Source organism: Acipenser ruthenus, chromosome 38 (assembly GCF_902713425.1).
Source record: "Acipenser ruthenus chromosome 38, fAciRut3.2 maternal haplotype, whole genome shotgun sequence".
NCBI classification, from domain to species: Eukaryota; Metazoa; Chordata; class Actinopteri; order Acipenseriformes; family Acipenseridae; genus Acipenser; species Acipenser ruthenus.
In genome coordinates, this window is record NC_081226.1 from 6,438,892 (window position 1) to 6,456,891 (window position 18,000).

Sequence of the window (18,000 nt, forward strand, 5' to 3'; positions counted from 1 at the left end):
GTCTGATCAACACAGGCTTCTAAATATACAAATAAAACTACTAGAACGAACAGAACCATAATTTTGAGTTCCAAATATGAAGCATCAAATACATGTCAATTACATTTCCTATAATAGTAAGCTTGTATTTCTCATATTGAATAATTATATATGATGTATGCATGCTTATCAGGGTTGTGCTACGTTTCTAGAAAAGTTTAATATTTGTCAGGTACTTTACCTGCTGTAGTGTTATCTCAGAGACTTGGTGGAAACCCTTCTTAGCACATGCCTTATGCAGCGTGTGAACATCATGAAAACATTTCTATACATGAAATATATATAGAGGAGTTTTACTGCTGATGTTTACTTGGGAAGCTTTGTGATATGGAGAATAATACAACTCCATGCAGTGTAAACAGTGTGTGATTATAAACTCGTGTTCTCTTGTGGCAGGGCCTGTGCAGACTCCCTTCTCTGATTCCCTTTTCTCTTTTTAAAGGCGGTGGTGATCTGAGGCTGGTGAATGGAGGCAGTCCCTGTGCTGGGAGAGTGGAGATTCTTCATGAGGGACAGTGGGGGACAGTTTGTAGTGGTGGCTGGGATATAGAGGATGCTGGAGTTGTGTGTAAACAGCTGGGCTGTGGATCTGCTGTATCAGCACCAATCGATGCTCACTTCGGAGCCGGTTCTGGAACCATCTGGCTGGCTGGGGTTTCCTGCAACAGCTCTGAATCTGCCCTGCGGGACTGTGGGTCATTGGGGTGGGGTGAGACCTCTTTCCTCACTCACGCCTTGGACGCTGGAGTGATCTGTTCAGGTAAGAGACACACATTCCATCACAGAAACACTTACTCAATATACAGGGGTCAGACAAACTGGACCACCTGCCCTCTGTAGCACTCCTCCAATGTGCAGCTCATCACACTGATTTATGTGTCATGCAAATGAAATCCCAGACACATATTCAATAAGTCTCACTTGTGTTGTGTGCAAAATCACCACCTCGCTTGATTTTGATGATGTTATAGATGATTTTGTGTCTTAAAAAGCAGAAAAAAAGCCACTTTAAAGTGTATTTGGTGCTGCGGTGCCGATGCGGGGACCGGAATAGTCCTGTACTGGAGTTATAAAACACATCTAGCAAGCCAGGCCATGTAAACAAAGCAACCACTTCTACAGTAAAGCACGTATCAGCAGTGCAGTGTTTCGAATGCTGTTGTGTTTTTACATTAGTATTCACTTGTTTTAGTAATTGTGTTCCCAAGTCTCTATGTTTGTGGGTGTGGTCTGTTTCCTGTCAGAATCCGCGTTTGCCTGGGAGAGGCGGGGACTCAGGATATCAAATTTGCTTTCAGTATGTTTAATCGAAACCAAACTTTGTTGTGGACCTGTGTTTCAGTTTTGGAACTTGTACATTTTAAAAATAGAAGTATCACATTTTCGGATTAAAGCTGTCTACGGTCCCTGGTTCACATTTGACCTGGTGTCTCTTTTTGTTCAATACTCGCTCGTTCAGTTCAGAACATTGCGTGAAAGTTTCTTCAAAATGAATTCATCATAATACAGCATAATTCACAGATTCTAATCAAAACCATGAATGCTATCCTAAACCCTTGTGAGAAAAGAAAAGTTTACTGTACAAGTGTAAAAATTGATAAAACGATATATGGTAAACCTGATCTTAACAAATGGCACGTGTATGGGAGTAAGTGTAAACGTGTGTACATGTCTGCTGTTTGATATTATTCATGTTAGAGGGTAGGGCCTACAAGTGTATGTTTGCCTAGAGTCCAGTGATGGGTTAATCTGGCCCTGTCCCTGGCTCCCTCCATTCCAGCCATGTAAGACTGCAGGACCCTGATTGGTTGACCAACCAATTATTCAATATGGTCATTGATTCAAGGCAGGTGAATATAAAATGATAGTGTCCTCCTCATGCAGGTGAAGAAGTACACATGAGGAGAGTTGCTGGTCCCTAAATACAAAGTGCTGCAGTCTGTCTGTCTGTCTGTCTGCCTGCCTTAAAGAAATCTTTTATTTAAGTTTAATTTTGTTTATTTATTATCATTACAAAATAGTGGGGAAAGTGAAGCCTCGTGAAGCACTGAACTCTTTAAACCAGTGGTTTGGTGAAAAGCTCACCGATCTGAATCTCATGAAGCCATTATGCTATTTGCACATGTTAAACACAAATTAGTCCCGAGGCTGATGGGTCTATCAGATCTCTCTGTCATTTTTTAACATGATACTTTATTTATCAAATAACCACGTCCATGAGTAAATGTATGAAGTAATCAGAAAATATATAAAGTTACCAGCTGCTGGATCAGTTTATAAAATGACAGAGGAAATGTAGGTTAATAGAGTGTAAATATATAAAGATAAAACGTCAGGTAGGCGAGGTTGTGTAAAGAGATATTTCTGCTCGTATTAAGGTTTGATTTCTCTCAAATCAGCAATACGAGGGAAGATGAAATAATCTTTACTTCATTGATTCGATTTTCTTTTTTTAAGTCACATTATAGTATTTTTAAAATGTCTCCAAATATAAATGTAAATCTCCCAATACACTTATTTTTCCAGCCATAGTTTTGTTTTCAACATTTAAAATATGGTAAGAATCTAATGTTACTGCTGATAACTTTCTGCATCGTTGTTTGTTTCTACACACAGCAGCTCCTTTCTACCTGAACAATAGGCTTAGTATAAGTTACTGTTTAATCAAAACTAATAATAATAATAATAATAATAATAATAATAATAGCACACATTGTACCGTTACAAAATTATACCTAGGCCTATTTAATAATCTGTCTCTCATAATGTAATTACAATTTCACAGATCCACAACAGATTTTATCTATAAATGACTGAATAAGGTTGACTTCACAAATACATAATTTCACTTAATTAAAAAAAAAAAAAAATTAAAAATATCGTGCACGAGCAATAGCCAGGTGTCTTTGTTAATCGAGCCTGAAGAATAAAGTAGCCCGTGTCTTAAATTCGAGTACAGTATAGTGATGCGTGCATTCAAATCACCAACAAAAGACAAGACTACCTGAGTACACAAACAGCAATGTGACTGACTGCCGAGAAAAGACGAACAAAGATGTCACTGCCCGAATACACAAATAGCAACGTGACTTACTGCCGAGAAAAGACGAACCAAAACGTCACTCGCTGATCTCGAATCATCCATGACGTACAGGAACCATTTTCTAAGAAGAGTCATTAGCTTCCTGAGGAATTCGAAGAGACGCTTTTACAATTTCAGCGTTTCGTTATTAGGCTCAGTTTTAACAAACAGTACCAGCTTGGACAGACCGGAAATGCTGACCAGACCCCTGTATTTTCCGACATGCTAAGCAATACCACAGTTCACAAATTGGGAGAAAAACAGGTGTGAGTGATCACGAGTGGAAATGAGAAGCACCACAGCACTGTAATTGTGTGTGATAGCAGACGCTCGCAAACTGACTACATATGCGTAATTGAGGTGGTGTCTTTGTAAATGTATATTTATTTGATGTTTTATTTTTTCCTCAAATTGAGGGTGGGAAATGTGGGCTGCGTCTTAAATTCGAAGGCGTCTTAAATTTGAAAGAATACGCTATCTATATTACACCAACATACACACAATCTAGTCTGGCAAGTCTTCATTCCAGTTCTCACCTTTCCCTCACCTCTACAACTCAGTACCAATCAATGGCAATTAGTTTCCGCAGCGAGTGTTTTAAAAGCCGACTGGAAGCGGATTTTCCTCTCATCCAGGACGCTGCCGTTTTTATTGCCGTGTTGCTGTACCGAGGTGTGAGAGGGGAGGGATTTGGACTGACCGTCAGGTGCATGCGGGAGCCTGTAGGGGGTTCGTATTCTCCGTGTATTCACACGCTGTCAGGCAATGTGTTATGACGGGACTCAGCTGTGAGGAAATCGGCTGACGTTCTGTCATTGGCTGGGGGGTGGGACTACACGGGGTGAATGAATTAATAAAAAGGCGCTGTTTTGTATCCTCTCTGGCTCATGCAGGAAACATAGTGGAGCGTGACTTCACGGCAGAATCCTGAACAGTCAGAGGCTCTGGAGCAGCGACTCGGAGACGGAGTGGCACTTCAGCGCCAGGCTAACAGACTCGGGGTGCAAGCAAAGCACACGGGTTCATTTATTGGAAGACTATTTTAGGTAGCGAGTTTAGCGGGACTGAGCCGTCCCACAGTATACGAGAGGGTGCAGAGCAGTGCCTGTTCCTCAGGGCTCCCACCGCTAGAGGGAGCAACGAGCCGCGGAAAAAAACCTGCACACTTTATTTTGTAGTTTTTCCTTAAAGTATTTTGTTTTCCTTTTTCCTTTCGCTTTTTTCCTTCTTGTTCTTTTGGATTACACACCTGTGTGTTGTATGAAGACGGGGCACAATACCATTGTTGGTAGAGTGTCCCGAACTGTAACAAAACACCTGCCAACTGAGCGCAAACTAATAAATCTGGGCGCTACTACACGAGGCTATAAACTTAAATTGTCTTTCAGCTGTCCCTGAATAATATCCTGTAACACAAAACTGAAACTGTGCTTTCTGAAAAAAAAGTGTACAAATTCTACATAAGCAAATGTATTTGAAAATATTCAGAACCCCCCTTCAATACTTAGATCCACAAACAAGGCTGTTGTTACACACGTGTGTTGGCTGATTGATTTGTCAATAAAATATACAAACAAATAAAACATTTCATTGTATTACCTCTTCACCAGAAAACAGGGATTGTGACCCTTTTGTCTTCTCCAGATCCACACAACGTTGTGGTATCTGAACCCAGTATAAAATGCATGTTTCAGGAAAACAATGTAGGATTCTCACATTGTTTCATTCTTCTTATGAACTGGAATATGATTTCCATTACACGAGAGTAGATGTTAAAACTTCATGCTGATTTGAACTCGGCTCTCGCCAAGATAAGCACCAACTAAGACGTAGCTTTACAGTAAACTAATGTGATCCATATGTGTCTCCATCCATTTACGTTTCCTTCCATATGATGATGTAGATATCCTTCTGTCTGGTGTTAATGGCTGAAGTGTAATGCTGGCTCCAGGGATCAGCTTATTTTGCCTCCCTGGCGCATCAGCACACACAACGGCTGCGATGCTGGCTCCGGGGATCAACCATAGTGCGGCCTCCCCAGCGCATCAGCATGACAACCGTCTGGATTGAGCTAAGTAAGGTACATCTCTGGGGTTTTCAAGTGGGCACCTTCCATCCTCAGTGTTTCGTCGACTAGCCCACGACACCTCAAGAGGGCTCGACGGTGATTCTGGCGTCCCAGCATCACCCCCCTCCGTCCCCCACTCAACTCAGCCCAGCTTACTTACCCGTACATCAGCGTTTCTTTCTTTCTATTGTGCTTGAGATCCCCAGCCAGAATCTTTCCGTCTCAACCACAGCCAGTTGCTGCTCCTCTCTGCTGCTTCAGATAAGTTCTTCACTGTGCGACACAACTCTTGGCCACTGAATCCGACGTCTCTGAGAAACCGGGTTTAGAGTGTGCCACAAATCCTCGACAACCCACTTCCACTGGGTAAACCCGAACTCTCCATCCTCGCTGTTCCACTTCAGTGGCTAGTTGAGCATACCGCAGTTTCTTCCTCTCATACGCCTCATCTACAGCATCCTCCCATGGCACTGTTAACTCTACCAGGTGAACAAGGCGTGCTGATCCAGACCACAAGACAATATCTGGTCGAAGGTTAGTGGTGGCAATCTCAGGTGGAAAAATAAGCCGTTGACCAACATCTGCCAGCATTTTCCAGTCTCTAGCAGCTTCCAGTTGTCCTGGGGGAGGATTGGTTTTAACACCTTTTCTTGGTGGTTGCTCTCCTGGGCGGAGGAATGTTGTCTTTTGTGTGTAATGTTTTAATGGAACAGGTGACAACTTATTGGTCATGTTACGCTTGTCTTCCAATGCTAAGGCTAAACATCGCAGCACCTGGTCATGGCGCCAAGTAAACCGTCCTTGGCTAAGAGCAACCTTACATCCTGTCAAAATGTGCCTTAATGTTGCAGGTGATGAACACAGAGGACATGAGGGATCCTCTCCTACCCAGAGGTTTAGGTTCTGTGGTGATGGGAGAACATCATATGTTGACCTGATGAGGAAACTGATCCTGCTCTGTTCCACTGACCATAGGTCTTGCCAGCCAATCTTGCGTCGTTCCACACTCTCCCATCTCATCCATTCTCCCTGCTTGGCCTGGAAATGGCCTTTATGCACCTCATCCTCTCCTCCTGCTTTTGCACCTCATTGACTACCAGCTTCCTCTGTTGAGCTGGGGCTGCCTTGTGCCATGTAGGAGGAGCTGAACGGAGACCAAGACCCCCTCTTCCATGCTGAACTTGCCCCTGATATCACCAATTCGAAGGGCAGCCTTTGCATCTTCCACAGCTTTCTTTGCCGCCCACTTTCTTCCAGTTTTCAACACAGGTGCTGCCTCCCTTACGCATTTGTCGCATGACTCTACTAATGTCATTTCCAGTCTGACCTTGGCGCACTTAAACTCCTCGGTTAGAGCAGAGACTGGTAGCTGCAGTATTCTTTTACCATAAAGTCCCACTCTGCTGAGGCAGCGTGGAACTCCCAACCATTTCCTGATGTATGAACTGATTAAAGCTTCCAGCTTCTCTACTGTTGTCAAAGAAACCTCGTACACAGTCAGTGGCCACAGCAACCTCGGCAGTAGACCAAACTGAAAGCACCAGAGTTTTAGTTTACCTGGTAGAGCGCAGCTGTCTATGCTCTTCAACCATACTATGATACTAGACAATGAATGATAACATATAAGGGCAAGGGCAATTTATTTATTTACCAAGTTTCACCCTCTTTAAATAGATGTACAAATTACCCTCACTACTTTTTGTAATAGGCCGTTTTAACAGCTTGCCTGCAGGATCTTGGCAGAGGTTAGTGCTGCAATGTGTCCGCTAGGTGGCACCAAAACACTGTTCAAAGTTTTTACATTCCAAAGGTCAGACTAATACATCCTGTTTAGCTGCATTAATTGCTGCATTGATCAGTGAAAAAAGAGCAATAATTAGGCTTCCTTTGCATGCGATCAAAACCTTTTGTTATCCTCCTCACTCAACAGCTTCCTCATTAGAAAGTATCAGAACTCCTTCACATCTTTTTTCTGATATGGCAGGGCACCTTGCTGATCTTGTCGAAACCACAATACGAATTCACTCTATTGTTAATATGAGCTAATCTTATATTGCTGCTCTTTCAACAAAGCTCAATGTCCTTTGGATAGGACAGGAAGTGTGTTGTTTGAATAAACAAAGACAGAAACTGACGTTTTAAATTACCAACCCCACACTGCTACTTGTCGTGTGTGTGGAAGCGACATCGTGGGAGAAGTACGAGTGGACAAGTACAACGCAGTTAGAAGCAGTTCGAAAGCAGGTTGACAGCTGCAGAAGCTAAACTAAACAAAAAAAATGGTCTTCAAGCCAGTAATCTGTTACAACTGCATGATGTGGGAAATCCGAGAAAACCCAACACAGCTCAACCAAGTGTGTGTAAAGTGCCGCACCATCCAGGACTTGCTTCAGCGATTAAGCCTGCTAGAAAAGGAGCTGGAGGAAATGAGACAGCAACAGGAGCTTGAGGAGCTGACACACCCACAATTCATGGAAGTCTGCACCCCTGGCAGACTGAAAGCCAACAGGGAGATGGAAGAGAGTCGAAACAGCTGGGTTCAGATAGGCAGAAGCAGGGAAAAAAAGAAACTTCGTCTAACACAACCACCAGAAATCCAGACAGCCAACACATTTGAGCCACTTCAACATTTAGATGACCAAAACCAACATCACGAGAATGAAAGAAACAACACCCAGGACCCTATAAACAGTGCTGACCAGGCAGCAAAAAGAAGGGAGGTCATGATTGTTGGGGACTCCATACTGAGAAACACAGCAAGTTCAGTTCGCAGTTTGGACCCCCTTACTACAACAGTGTGCTGCCTTCCAGGATCCTCAGTCAAGCACATCACTGAGAATGTGGACAGGCTCCTAGAACGAACAGGAGATGACCCGTTAGTAGTCGTCCACATTGGTACAAACAACGTTGGAAGAGACAGGCCAAGATCCCTGCAAAACAAATTCAGAGAGCTAGGAAGGAAATTAAAAGACAAGACCAAAACTGTGGTATTTTCTGGGATACTGCCGGCGCCTTGCAAAGGACCATATGGACAGCTGGAAATACAAAATCAAAATGCATGGCTGAAATCGTGGTGTACACAGGAAGGCTTCACCTTTCTTGAACATTGGAGCACTTTCTACAACAAGGACTATCTATACAGGTGGGACGGACTGCACTTAAACAGAAAGGGAACCAATCTACTCGGAGAAAGGATCCTTCAGGCGGTACAGAAGCATTTAAACTAGAAAGGAAGGGGGGAGAAAACAAAAAAACAGAAGGGAGACTACATCAAAACAAGGGCAACAACTCAGGTAAGACCACTATTAAATGTATTTATCTTAATGCTAGAAGTCTCAGAAACAAAATGTTAGAACTTGAAGCTACTGCACTAACAAGTAACTACGATGTGATAGGTGTTACAGAAACTTGGTTGTCTGAGAGTGATGGAGACGAATATAATATTAGTGGGTACACACTGTATAGGAAAGACAGGCAGGACAGAAGAGGCGGAGGGGTAGCGCTATACATAAGAAATAGCCTTGAAGCCCAGGTGTTAAATCAGGACAAAGAAAACAATGCAAAATCAATATGGGTCAGAATAATGGACACAAATTCAAAGGGCATAATAATAGGAGCATGCTATAGACTTCCAAATTCAGACGCTGAGCAAAATAATCTGTTGTACAATGACATTCGAAATGCGTGTAGAAAAGGAGAAGCCATACTAATGGGGGATTTCAACTTCCCCTCTATAAAATGGGAAAACCCGATGGGGGGCACGACGGACGAAATTGAAATGGTGGAAATGACAAATGACTGCTTCCTAACGCAATTTGTCAAGGCACCGACTAGAGGGGAGGCATGCCTTGATTTAGTCTTTTCAAATAATGAAGACAGAATAACTAAAACAGAGGTCAGAGAGCCATTGGCAAACTCAGACCACAACATGGTCTCATTTGAAATATTTTTTAAAACCCCCAAAGTAATGACTAAAGCTAAGGTTTACAATTTTAGAAAAGCAAACTACGAAGGTATGAAACAGAGACTAATAGAAGTAGATTGGAGTAAAATAGAGAAAACATCCACAGAAAAAGGGTGGCTGTTTTTTAAAAATGTAGTATTAGAGGCACAAAACAATTACATCCCAAAAGTAGACAAATCTAAATCTAAAACAAAATGGCCAAAATGGTTTAATAGATCAATTAAAAAAAATATTCAGCGAAAAAAGGCACTTTACAGAGCGTTTAAAAGGGACCAAAAACAAAGCACACAGAAAGAGTACTTGGAACTGCAAACACAAATCAAAAAGGAAGTTAGAAAGGCCAAGAGAGAGATAGAAATCAATATTGCTAAGGGGGCTAAAACCAATTCCAAAATGTTTTTCCAATATTATAACAGCAAGAGAACATTCAAAGAGGAGGTTAAATGTCTAAGAGACACAAATGGCAAAATCATAGATGAAGAAAAAAAAATAGCAAATATATTAAATGATTACTTTTCACAGGTTTTTACAAAGGAGGACACGGACAACATGCCCCACATGTCGACCTGTTCCTATCCAGTTTTAAATAACTTTAGCATAACAGAGGCAGAAGTGTTAAAGGGACTAGGAGCTCTTAAAATAAACAAATCCCCTGGGCCGGATGAGATCCTCCCAATAGTACTCAAAGAAATGAAAGAAGTTATTTACAAACCGCTACCCAAGATCATGCAACAGTCTCTTGACACAGGGGTTGTACCAACAGACTGGAAAATAGCAAATGTAATACCAATCCACAAAAAGGGAGACAAAACCGAACCAGGTAACTACAGACCAATAAGCCTGACTTCTATTATATGTAAACTTATGGAAACTATAATAAGATCCAAAATGGAAAATTACATATATGGTAACAATATCCTGGGAGACAGCCAGCATGGTTTTAGGAAAGGGAGATCATGTCTAACTAACCTACTTGACTTTTTTGAGGATGCAACATTGAAAATGGATAACTGCAAAGCATACGACATGGTTTATTTAGATTTCCAGAAAGCTTTTGACAAAGTCCCGCATAAAAGATTAATTCTCAAACTGAACGCAGTAGGGATTCAAGCAAATGCATGCACATGGATTAGGGAGTGGTTAACAGGTAGAAAACAGAAAGTACTGATTAGAGGAGAAACCTCGAAATGGAGCGAGGTAACCAGTGGTGTACCACAGGGATCAGTATTAGGTCCTCTGCTATTCCTAATCTACATTAATGATTTAGATTCTGATATAGTAAGCAAACTCGTTAAATTTGCAGACGACACAAAAATAGGAAGAGTGGCAGACACTGTTGAAGCAGCAAAGGTCATTCAAAATGATCTAGACAGCATTCAAAATTGGGCAGACACATGGCAAATGAAATTTAATAGAGAAAAGTGTAAAGTATTGCATGCGGGCAATAAAAATGTGCATTATAAATATCATATGGGAGATAGTGAAATTGAAGAAGGGAACTATGAAAAAGACCTAGGAGTTTATGTTGACTCAGAAATGTCTTCATCTAGACAATGTGGGGAAGCTATAAAAAAGGCTAACAAGATGCTTGGATATATTGTGAGAAGTGTTGAATTTAAATCAAGGGAAGTAATGTTAAAACTCTACAATGCATTAGTAAGACCTCACCTAGAATATTGTGTTCAGTTCTGGTCACCTCGTTACAAAAAGGATATTGCTGCTCTAGAAAGAGTGCAAAGAAGAGCGACCAGAATTATCCCGGGTTTAAAAGGCATGTCGTATGCAGACAGGCTAAAAGAATTGAATCTATTCAGTCTTGAACAAAGAAGACTACGCGGCGATCTGATTCAAACATTCAAAATCCTAAAAGGTATAGACTTGTGAGAATTGTGAGGGTCTGGAACCAACTCCCCAGTAATGTTGTTGAAGCTGACACCCTGGGATCCTTCAAGAAGCTGCTTGATGAGATTCTGGGATCAATAAGCTACTAACAACCAAACGAGCAAGATGGGCTGAATGGCCTCCTCTTGTTTGTAAACTTTCTTATGTCACTAATGATGTTTTTGCTCATTTCACATCTATAGACTACTGCACTGTGGCAGCATAAACTGTTCACTGCTCTGTATATATATATAAAACAAGCATGACTACAAACAAAACAGGAATAGGCAGGGCTTCATTTTGTTGCTTAATAATGGATCATCTAAAAGCCTTTCAGTCAGTATGTGATTGTAACACAATACAAAAATGAACCAGAGAGATAAGTGAATCAGACTTGTCAGGTGCCCAGAGTTTTATAATGAAGGAAATAAAGATGTTTAGGTGGCAGCCTTACTGACAGGATCCTTTATTGCTCTCTTGAACTCTCTGATTCAAAATACGTCTTCTTGCTATCTTGCTTCATCAATGGCATAGTATTTACTTTTATTTTAATTACCATGTGTGACCCAGTGGTTTGCAGTGCTCAGGTGTACAGGTGATGCAGGTGCTGTGATCGAGTGGTTTGCAGTGCTCAGGTGTACAGGTGACGCAGGTGCTCCAGCAACGACAGACACAAAGTTTACGGTTCAAAACAGTTCTTTATTTTCTCTTGGTCTGCTTGAGACCGTTAAATAATAATGCTGGCTCTACACAACGATGTGTATAAACCACAGGGTTCAGTCCCGAAATAATAATACAAAGAACAACACACAACACAGACACTTCTCCTGACAGTGAGTGCTCTGAGTGCAGGTTCGGTGCAAGGTAATACAGTGACAGTCGTGCAGTGTAGTCCGGGCTTGATGCTGGCCTGTAGCGACAGCTCCCGGTTCATGTTAGCTGTCTAACAGTGACAAACACAGACAGTTAGTTTCCACAAACAAACAAAACACTTAATACTGACTATTCGCTTATCACAGTCCGTTTCCTTTCTCACTCATTCTCATAACCACATCAGAGGAACAGATTACATCGTCACATCCTCAATTATACCCTTAGTCATGCCCCCAGCGATAGCTAGTCACGTCTCCTCCAATCCATGACTGACACATCGCCTACCACTTTAGGGCAATGACTTTGGGCATCGTGAATCCGCCCCCTTCCTAGATGGCTGGCTTCCGACTGACCCTGGAATGAACTGCCAGACCAACCAGTACAAGGCACTCTGTTCCTGTTAGACAGCGCCCTCACAGATCGGGAGGGAGATTGTTGTCTAGGATTCATTCGCTCTTTGTCACGTTTGTATGAGGTTTAGTGAAAGAATTAACTGAATAATAATATTTAGATGTTTTCCAAGGTGCACTTTGTAATTATCTGTTAACTGTTGCCCCCAGAGTCTAATGTCTGCAGTTTTGTGATTTCAGGACATAGAGCAGTGCGGTTAAGTGGTGGCAGCAACCTCTGCTTTGGGAGAGTTGAAGTAGTGCATGGGCAGTGCTGGGGAACGGTCTGTGATGCTGACTTTGACTGGCAGGATGCAGAGGTTGTCTGTCGGGAGCTGCAGTGTGGAATTCCTCAAAAGGTGCTGGGAGCTGCTCAGTTCAAGGAGGGGAATGGTACACTTTGGTCGGAGGAGATCCAGTGCTTTGGAAACGAATCCCGGCTCTATGACTGTCGAACTACAGACACAAAGAAGCAGAGCTGCACACACAGGAATGACGTGGGCCTTGTCTGTTTTGGTGAGTCTTTATTCTTGTTTATTAATCAGGGGCTATAAACATTATAGGCGGATAGCAAGCAAGTCATTTAGATAAATGTTTCAATGAGAATTCTTTATCAAAGTTTTTGCAATGTGGGCTCTGTGATTTTGCTTTAGGAGTCTCAAGTGTAAAGAAAGTAAGCATACCATGAAGCATTTTTAGATACAATAGAGCTAATTTTTTTAATAGAAATTGACGAGTTTTATACCGCTAGCTGAATGCTGCTTCATTTTTGGCAGGCCTGTTGTTGATCATATACCCGAGGGTGTGAGGGATTGGGTTGTTCTAGATGAGTGTCACTCTTCAGAAGTCTGTAATTAAATGAATACTGATGCATAACTATTAGAAAGCTAAAGAAATGCATGACCACCAATCATGCCCTTGCAACCAATATTACAAGAACATAGCAACCCTTTTGTGATTGATAGCTAGAGTAAAGCAAACCCCATGTCCTGGTTCTCTGCTTGTGCTGTGCCCTGCTCACACTCTGCTGCCCTGTGTACAGGGTACACTGAGTACAGGCTGGTGGGTGGCCCGGACTCCTGTTCTGGTCGAGTGGAGCTGCAGTACGAAGGTCAGTGGGGGACGGTCTGCGATCGCTATTGGGATCTACAGGACGCCACAGTTCTCTGCAAGCAGTTGAATTGTGGGTACGCTGTATCAGTCCCAGGGCAGGCCTGGTTTGGTGAAGGCAGCGGTGATGTACGGGCTGATATATTCGACTGTGATGGCAGTGAGACACACATATCAAATTGCTCCATCTCTGCATGGGGACAAGGTGCCTGCACTCATAGCAATGATGCAGGAGTGAATTGTTCAGGTGAGTAGTAACCACTCTAATGGGTGGAAGATTGAATAGGTAACTTAACATCCTATCTGCTAAATATATCTCGGTATTCTAGGTATTCAGATCTTCTACTGCCATCTGGTGGAATTGTAAATTAAATCAATTTACTGTTACAGTATTTTTTTATACCCATTAGTATTGATTAACTGTTCCCATATTTGGGGTGTATTAGATGTGTACAGTTTATGATATTTTATACATTATGTATGCATACAAATAAAGCAAACGGTCTCACATTTAAGCTTATATAGTTTGAAATGCTATTTATACTTTTAATTAAGTTTTCAATTATCCATGTTGGTTCTGAGTTCTAAAGCACCAATACCATTATGAGTTTATTCATTTCTCTATAAAGCTAAATCTCTGAATAGCTTTGAGCTTGCTCCAGGTGGAAGAACAGACAGTGCCCAAACAACAGAATTACTCTGAAACCATGTTTATGTTTTAACTGATTCAACATACAAGATAACAAACTGTAGACTGATGTAGAAGCTGTAGATGCAGTAAATAATGGTGCTGTTCCTTCAGCTTTGACGTGTTTCATTCCCCCCCTGCTCACTCTTATTATCTTCAGGTCCATTGCTACCAGCAGAAGCAGGTCGAGTCGGGCCTCTACTAAGTAAATGCAACACCAGTAATGAAGGGACCACGCTGTGCTCAGGTTAGTGCAATTCAAACTCTTGTGTTAATAAGTTATTTCAATGTGACTATTCTGACATTACTGCCATGGGTACAGTCTGTGACAAGGATTCTTATCTGAAAATCGGCATGCATTATCATAGGGTTATTATTTATATTATTACAAACTGATTCTGTGCCTAAGCTGCAGTGATTGTGTTATTGATGTGTGCTTGTGATTCTGTCCCCCTAGATCACACGGCCCTCAGGCTGGTTGGGGGAGGAGGTGCCTGCGCTGGGAGGGTGGAGGTTTATCACAACGGCTCCTGGGGGACGGTCTGCGATGACTCCTGGGACCTGGCAGATGCTGAGGTGGTGTGTAAGCAGCTCCAGTGTGGGACGGCACTCAACACCTCAGTGTCAGCCTCCTTCGGCCAGGGGACCGGACCCATCTGGCTGGACGAGCTGCGCTGTCAGGGGAACGAATCGACTCTGTGGGAGTGTGCCTCAGGAGGGTGGGGGCAACACAACTGCAGACACAAGGAGGACGCGGGAGTCGTGTGTTCAGGTACAGGATTGCAATAACTCACTATACCTAACCAGTGGAAACTGAGCCATCTCTATATTAGCCATTAATATAATAATTGTGGAAACCAAAGCAATATGAATTACTACATACAACTTATTTAAACTGAGAGGAGGAGCTCAGTAAGCAGTGCAGATTACTGGTGATCCTGTAATACATGAAGATTTCAAACCATTTATACCACCTCTCCAATTTCTAGCTGATTGTATTAAAACTTTTTATATAAAAAGCTTTTTAATATTGTCTCGCAGCAGTATTATAATCAGGATAGTTCTGAATGTCATTCATTGCAGTGCAGTTTACTTTCACGGTTGTATGTTGTTTTGACAGAGTTCAAGGATCTTAGACTGGCTGAAGGCTGCTCCGGACCAATAGAGGTTCTCTACAATGGCACCTGGCGTAGTGTCTGCAGCAACAGAATGACACAGATTACAGCTTCAGTGATATGTCAGCAGCTGAACTGTGGAGAAAGTGCTGCCATTAGTGATGCACAATCCAGGCTGAGTTCTGATTACAAATGGCTTGATGGAGTGAACTGCCGAAGACACGACTCTACACTGTGGCAGTGTCCATCCTTACCCTGGGGTCAGACAAACTGCGAAAACTATGAGGTGGCTGCGATTGAGTGCACAGGTAAAGATCTCCCTCTGTTGTTCCTCTGCTGGTCACCTGATGGCTCAGCAGTTAAAGACCACAGGTTTGAATCCTCCTCCTGAGATAACAAGGACACGCTGCCCCTAGCAAGTTACACAACATGGTAGCTGTGTTATTGGAGGATTCTGTCCTTTCTAAGAGAGGTCCATTTGATGTTCCCTCTGCTTGGTGGATGTTAACAACACTTCTGGAAGCAGAGCAGCGGATAGTGTCCCCAGATCCCTGATCAAACCCCTGCACATCAAAGAGGAGAGGCCAGAGCAGGGATGTGTTAAAGTACAGAAAAGCAGGGCCTGTTTAGAATAGAGAGGAGATGAAACTTAAGAGATCCCACTAGAAATATGCCCAGGCCTTATGGACTTCCCTACAGCAATATCTTCAGAATACTTTGCATTCATCATTTCTTGTTTCAGCTCAAAACAAACAAGACACAAAGCAGGAGCATTCTTTCAGCAGAGTGTGAATGCAATGTACTTTTTTTTCCAAACACAGAATTCACTTGATTGTTCTTTGTTTTTAACAGTGAAAGAGAAGCCGCCTGTCACCAGCATACCCAAGTCATGCTCTGAAGACCTCACTCAAGAGCACTGCACAGGTTATTTTTTATTTAACAGCGTCTAAAAATAATGCATAAAATTGCAAAATCATGACCTTATAGTGACATGCATTGACATTTTAGACAACATTGTCAACGTTTGGCCTTTAAATTTCTACTGTAAACTAATTTTAATGAGCGGTTCTTATAGTTTCCAATACTAAAGAGTCTTTAAATTAATAATTCAACACTGAATTGTGATTGCCTCTGATCTCTGAGACTGGTTACCTAGATTTTTTTCCAGAAAGGGATATCAAGCCTCTCTCTACTACTCACACAGCAGCCTCTGGGCTGAACTGATTCAGTAAGCCCTGCTGTTTTATTCCAGAGCCAGCAGAGCTGAGGCTAGCTGGAAGCTCAAGTCCCTGCTCCGGACGGGTGGAGGTGCGGTTTGAGGGGTCCTGGGGGACAGTCTGCGGTGACTCCTGGGACCTGAAGGACGCCAAGGTGGTCTGCAGACAACTAGGCTGTGGGGCAGCAGAGAGCACAGGGGGGGGTGAGGCTACGTTTGGACAAGGGAACGGCACTATCTGGCTGGATGAGGTGAACTGCAGGGGCAGCGAGATGCACCTGTGGGACTGCCGGCACTCTCCACTGAGACACAATGACTGCGACCACAAAGAGGACGCATGGGTTACCTGTGCAGGTGAGAGGGGGGGTTATCTGAGCAGGGGAGATGGGGAATTAGCTGTACTGGGGAGATGCTCTGTTGTGTTAGGCAGGGAGTACTTGCTTACATTGCAAATATTAACAGTCATTTCATTTTGTTGTACAGGTGTTCCAACTACTAGGCCTATCAGCTCTCCATTGAAAACAGGTAAAAGCAGCACCTTTTAAACTTCACAGACACTACTCTCTTATAAACATAAACACAAAAGCACAGCTCTAGGGGGAAATGTTTCTTATTGTGTAGCGTTCTGAATTTGGGAGTCGTGTGGATAAACGATGGGAGGCCTCAGTTAGGGCTTTCCTATGTAAGCAATGTGAATACAGCTTTATTTACAGTACAGTACCCAACTGTTTACAGAAGTGTCTGTCTGTCCTCCTCTCCAACAGAAACCTCTCCATCCAGGCTGCAGCCACAGAGAGACATGACCATCACAGTGATAGCCTGCATCGTACTGGGAGCTCTGCTGGTGTTGGTCCTGTTAGCCGGGCTGCTGCAGCACAACAGGATGTTGAGGAGAGGTAGGGAACAAATCCCTTTAAAGAGACGCGAGCTCAGGAAGGTGACACACTCAGGTCCTAATGCGCTGTTCTAGGATTGTATTCAGTAATGCCCTACACCGGCATTTTAAATCTGCAGTGCTTTCCAGACAACACAAATGCACTACCCAGATCCTTTATAGCAGCGGTCATTGTTCTGTGCATCTCAGATGACAATTTATAAATCATTCTCTTTTATTAATGATCTGGTTAGAGAAAAAGCTTGTCTTGACCCACATGTGCGATACCAGCCTGCTGCAGTAGGGGCAGCAGAGGACACAATCTTGACAAGTTCTGTCATTAACGAGCTGTTAAAATGGCAGTTTTAAATAAAGAAAAGAAATGGTGTTCTTGCACTGTGGATCACTGAAGGCTGTGCTGTTCAGTACAGTGTGTGCAAAGCTGTGTCACTGTGAATGAGAGCCTGTTTCCTCCCATAGAGATTGCTGAGGAGGAGCTTGACCCCTTCCATGAAGCCGTTTACGAGGAGATTGAGTACAAACTGGCCAGACAGGGAACCTATGATGCGCCCAGGAGAGGTGAGTAAGAGGGGAGGGGGAGTGGAGAAAGAGAGAGCCAACACACACATCACACTGCCACACAATCCACAAACATGACTCCAAGCAGCAGACTTGTAAACATCTCATCACAGGAAACACTA

At 42.8% G+C, this 18,000-nt stretch overlaps 2 protein-coding genes across 2 annotated transcripts in view; both read left to right on the plus strand.

Moving 5' to 3' along the window:
- LOC117433879 (deleted in malignant brain tumors 1 protein-like) overlaps positions 1-14,346 on the plus strand; it is a 30,812-nt gene extending 16,466 nt beyond the window's left edge. Inside the window, exons 3-6 of the mRNA XM_059008860.1 lie at positions 482-799; positions 12,498-12,812; positions 13,339-13,653; positions 14,255-14,346. Of these exons, the coding sequence (XP_058864843.1) occupies positions 482-799; positions 12,498-12,812; positions 13,339-13,653; positions 14,255-14,346 (1,040 nt within the window). The remainder of the gene's footprint in view (positions 1-481; positions 800-12,497; positions 12,813-13,338; positions 13,654-14,254) is intronic.
- A 41-nt stretch (positions 14,347-14,387) lies between these two features.
- Positions 14,388-17,886, plus strand: LOC131696762 (antigen WC1.1-like). The gene is made up of 6 exons (XM_059008861.1): positions 14,388-14,866; positions 15,215-15,517; positions 16,062-16,133; positions 16,462-16,779; positions 17,190-17,321; positions 17,780-17,886. Exons 1-6 carry the CDS (start codon positions 14,524-14,526, stop codon positions 17,884-17,886), a joined length of 1,275 nt encoding a protein of 424 aa, XP_058864844.1. The 5' UTR covers positions 14,388-14,523.
- The last annotated feature ends 114 nt before the right edge of the window (positions 17,887-18,000 follow it).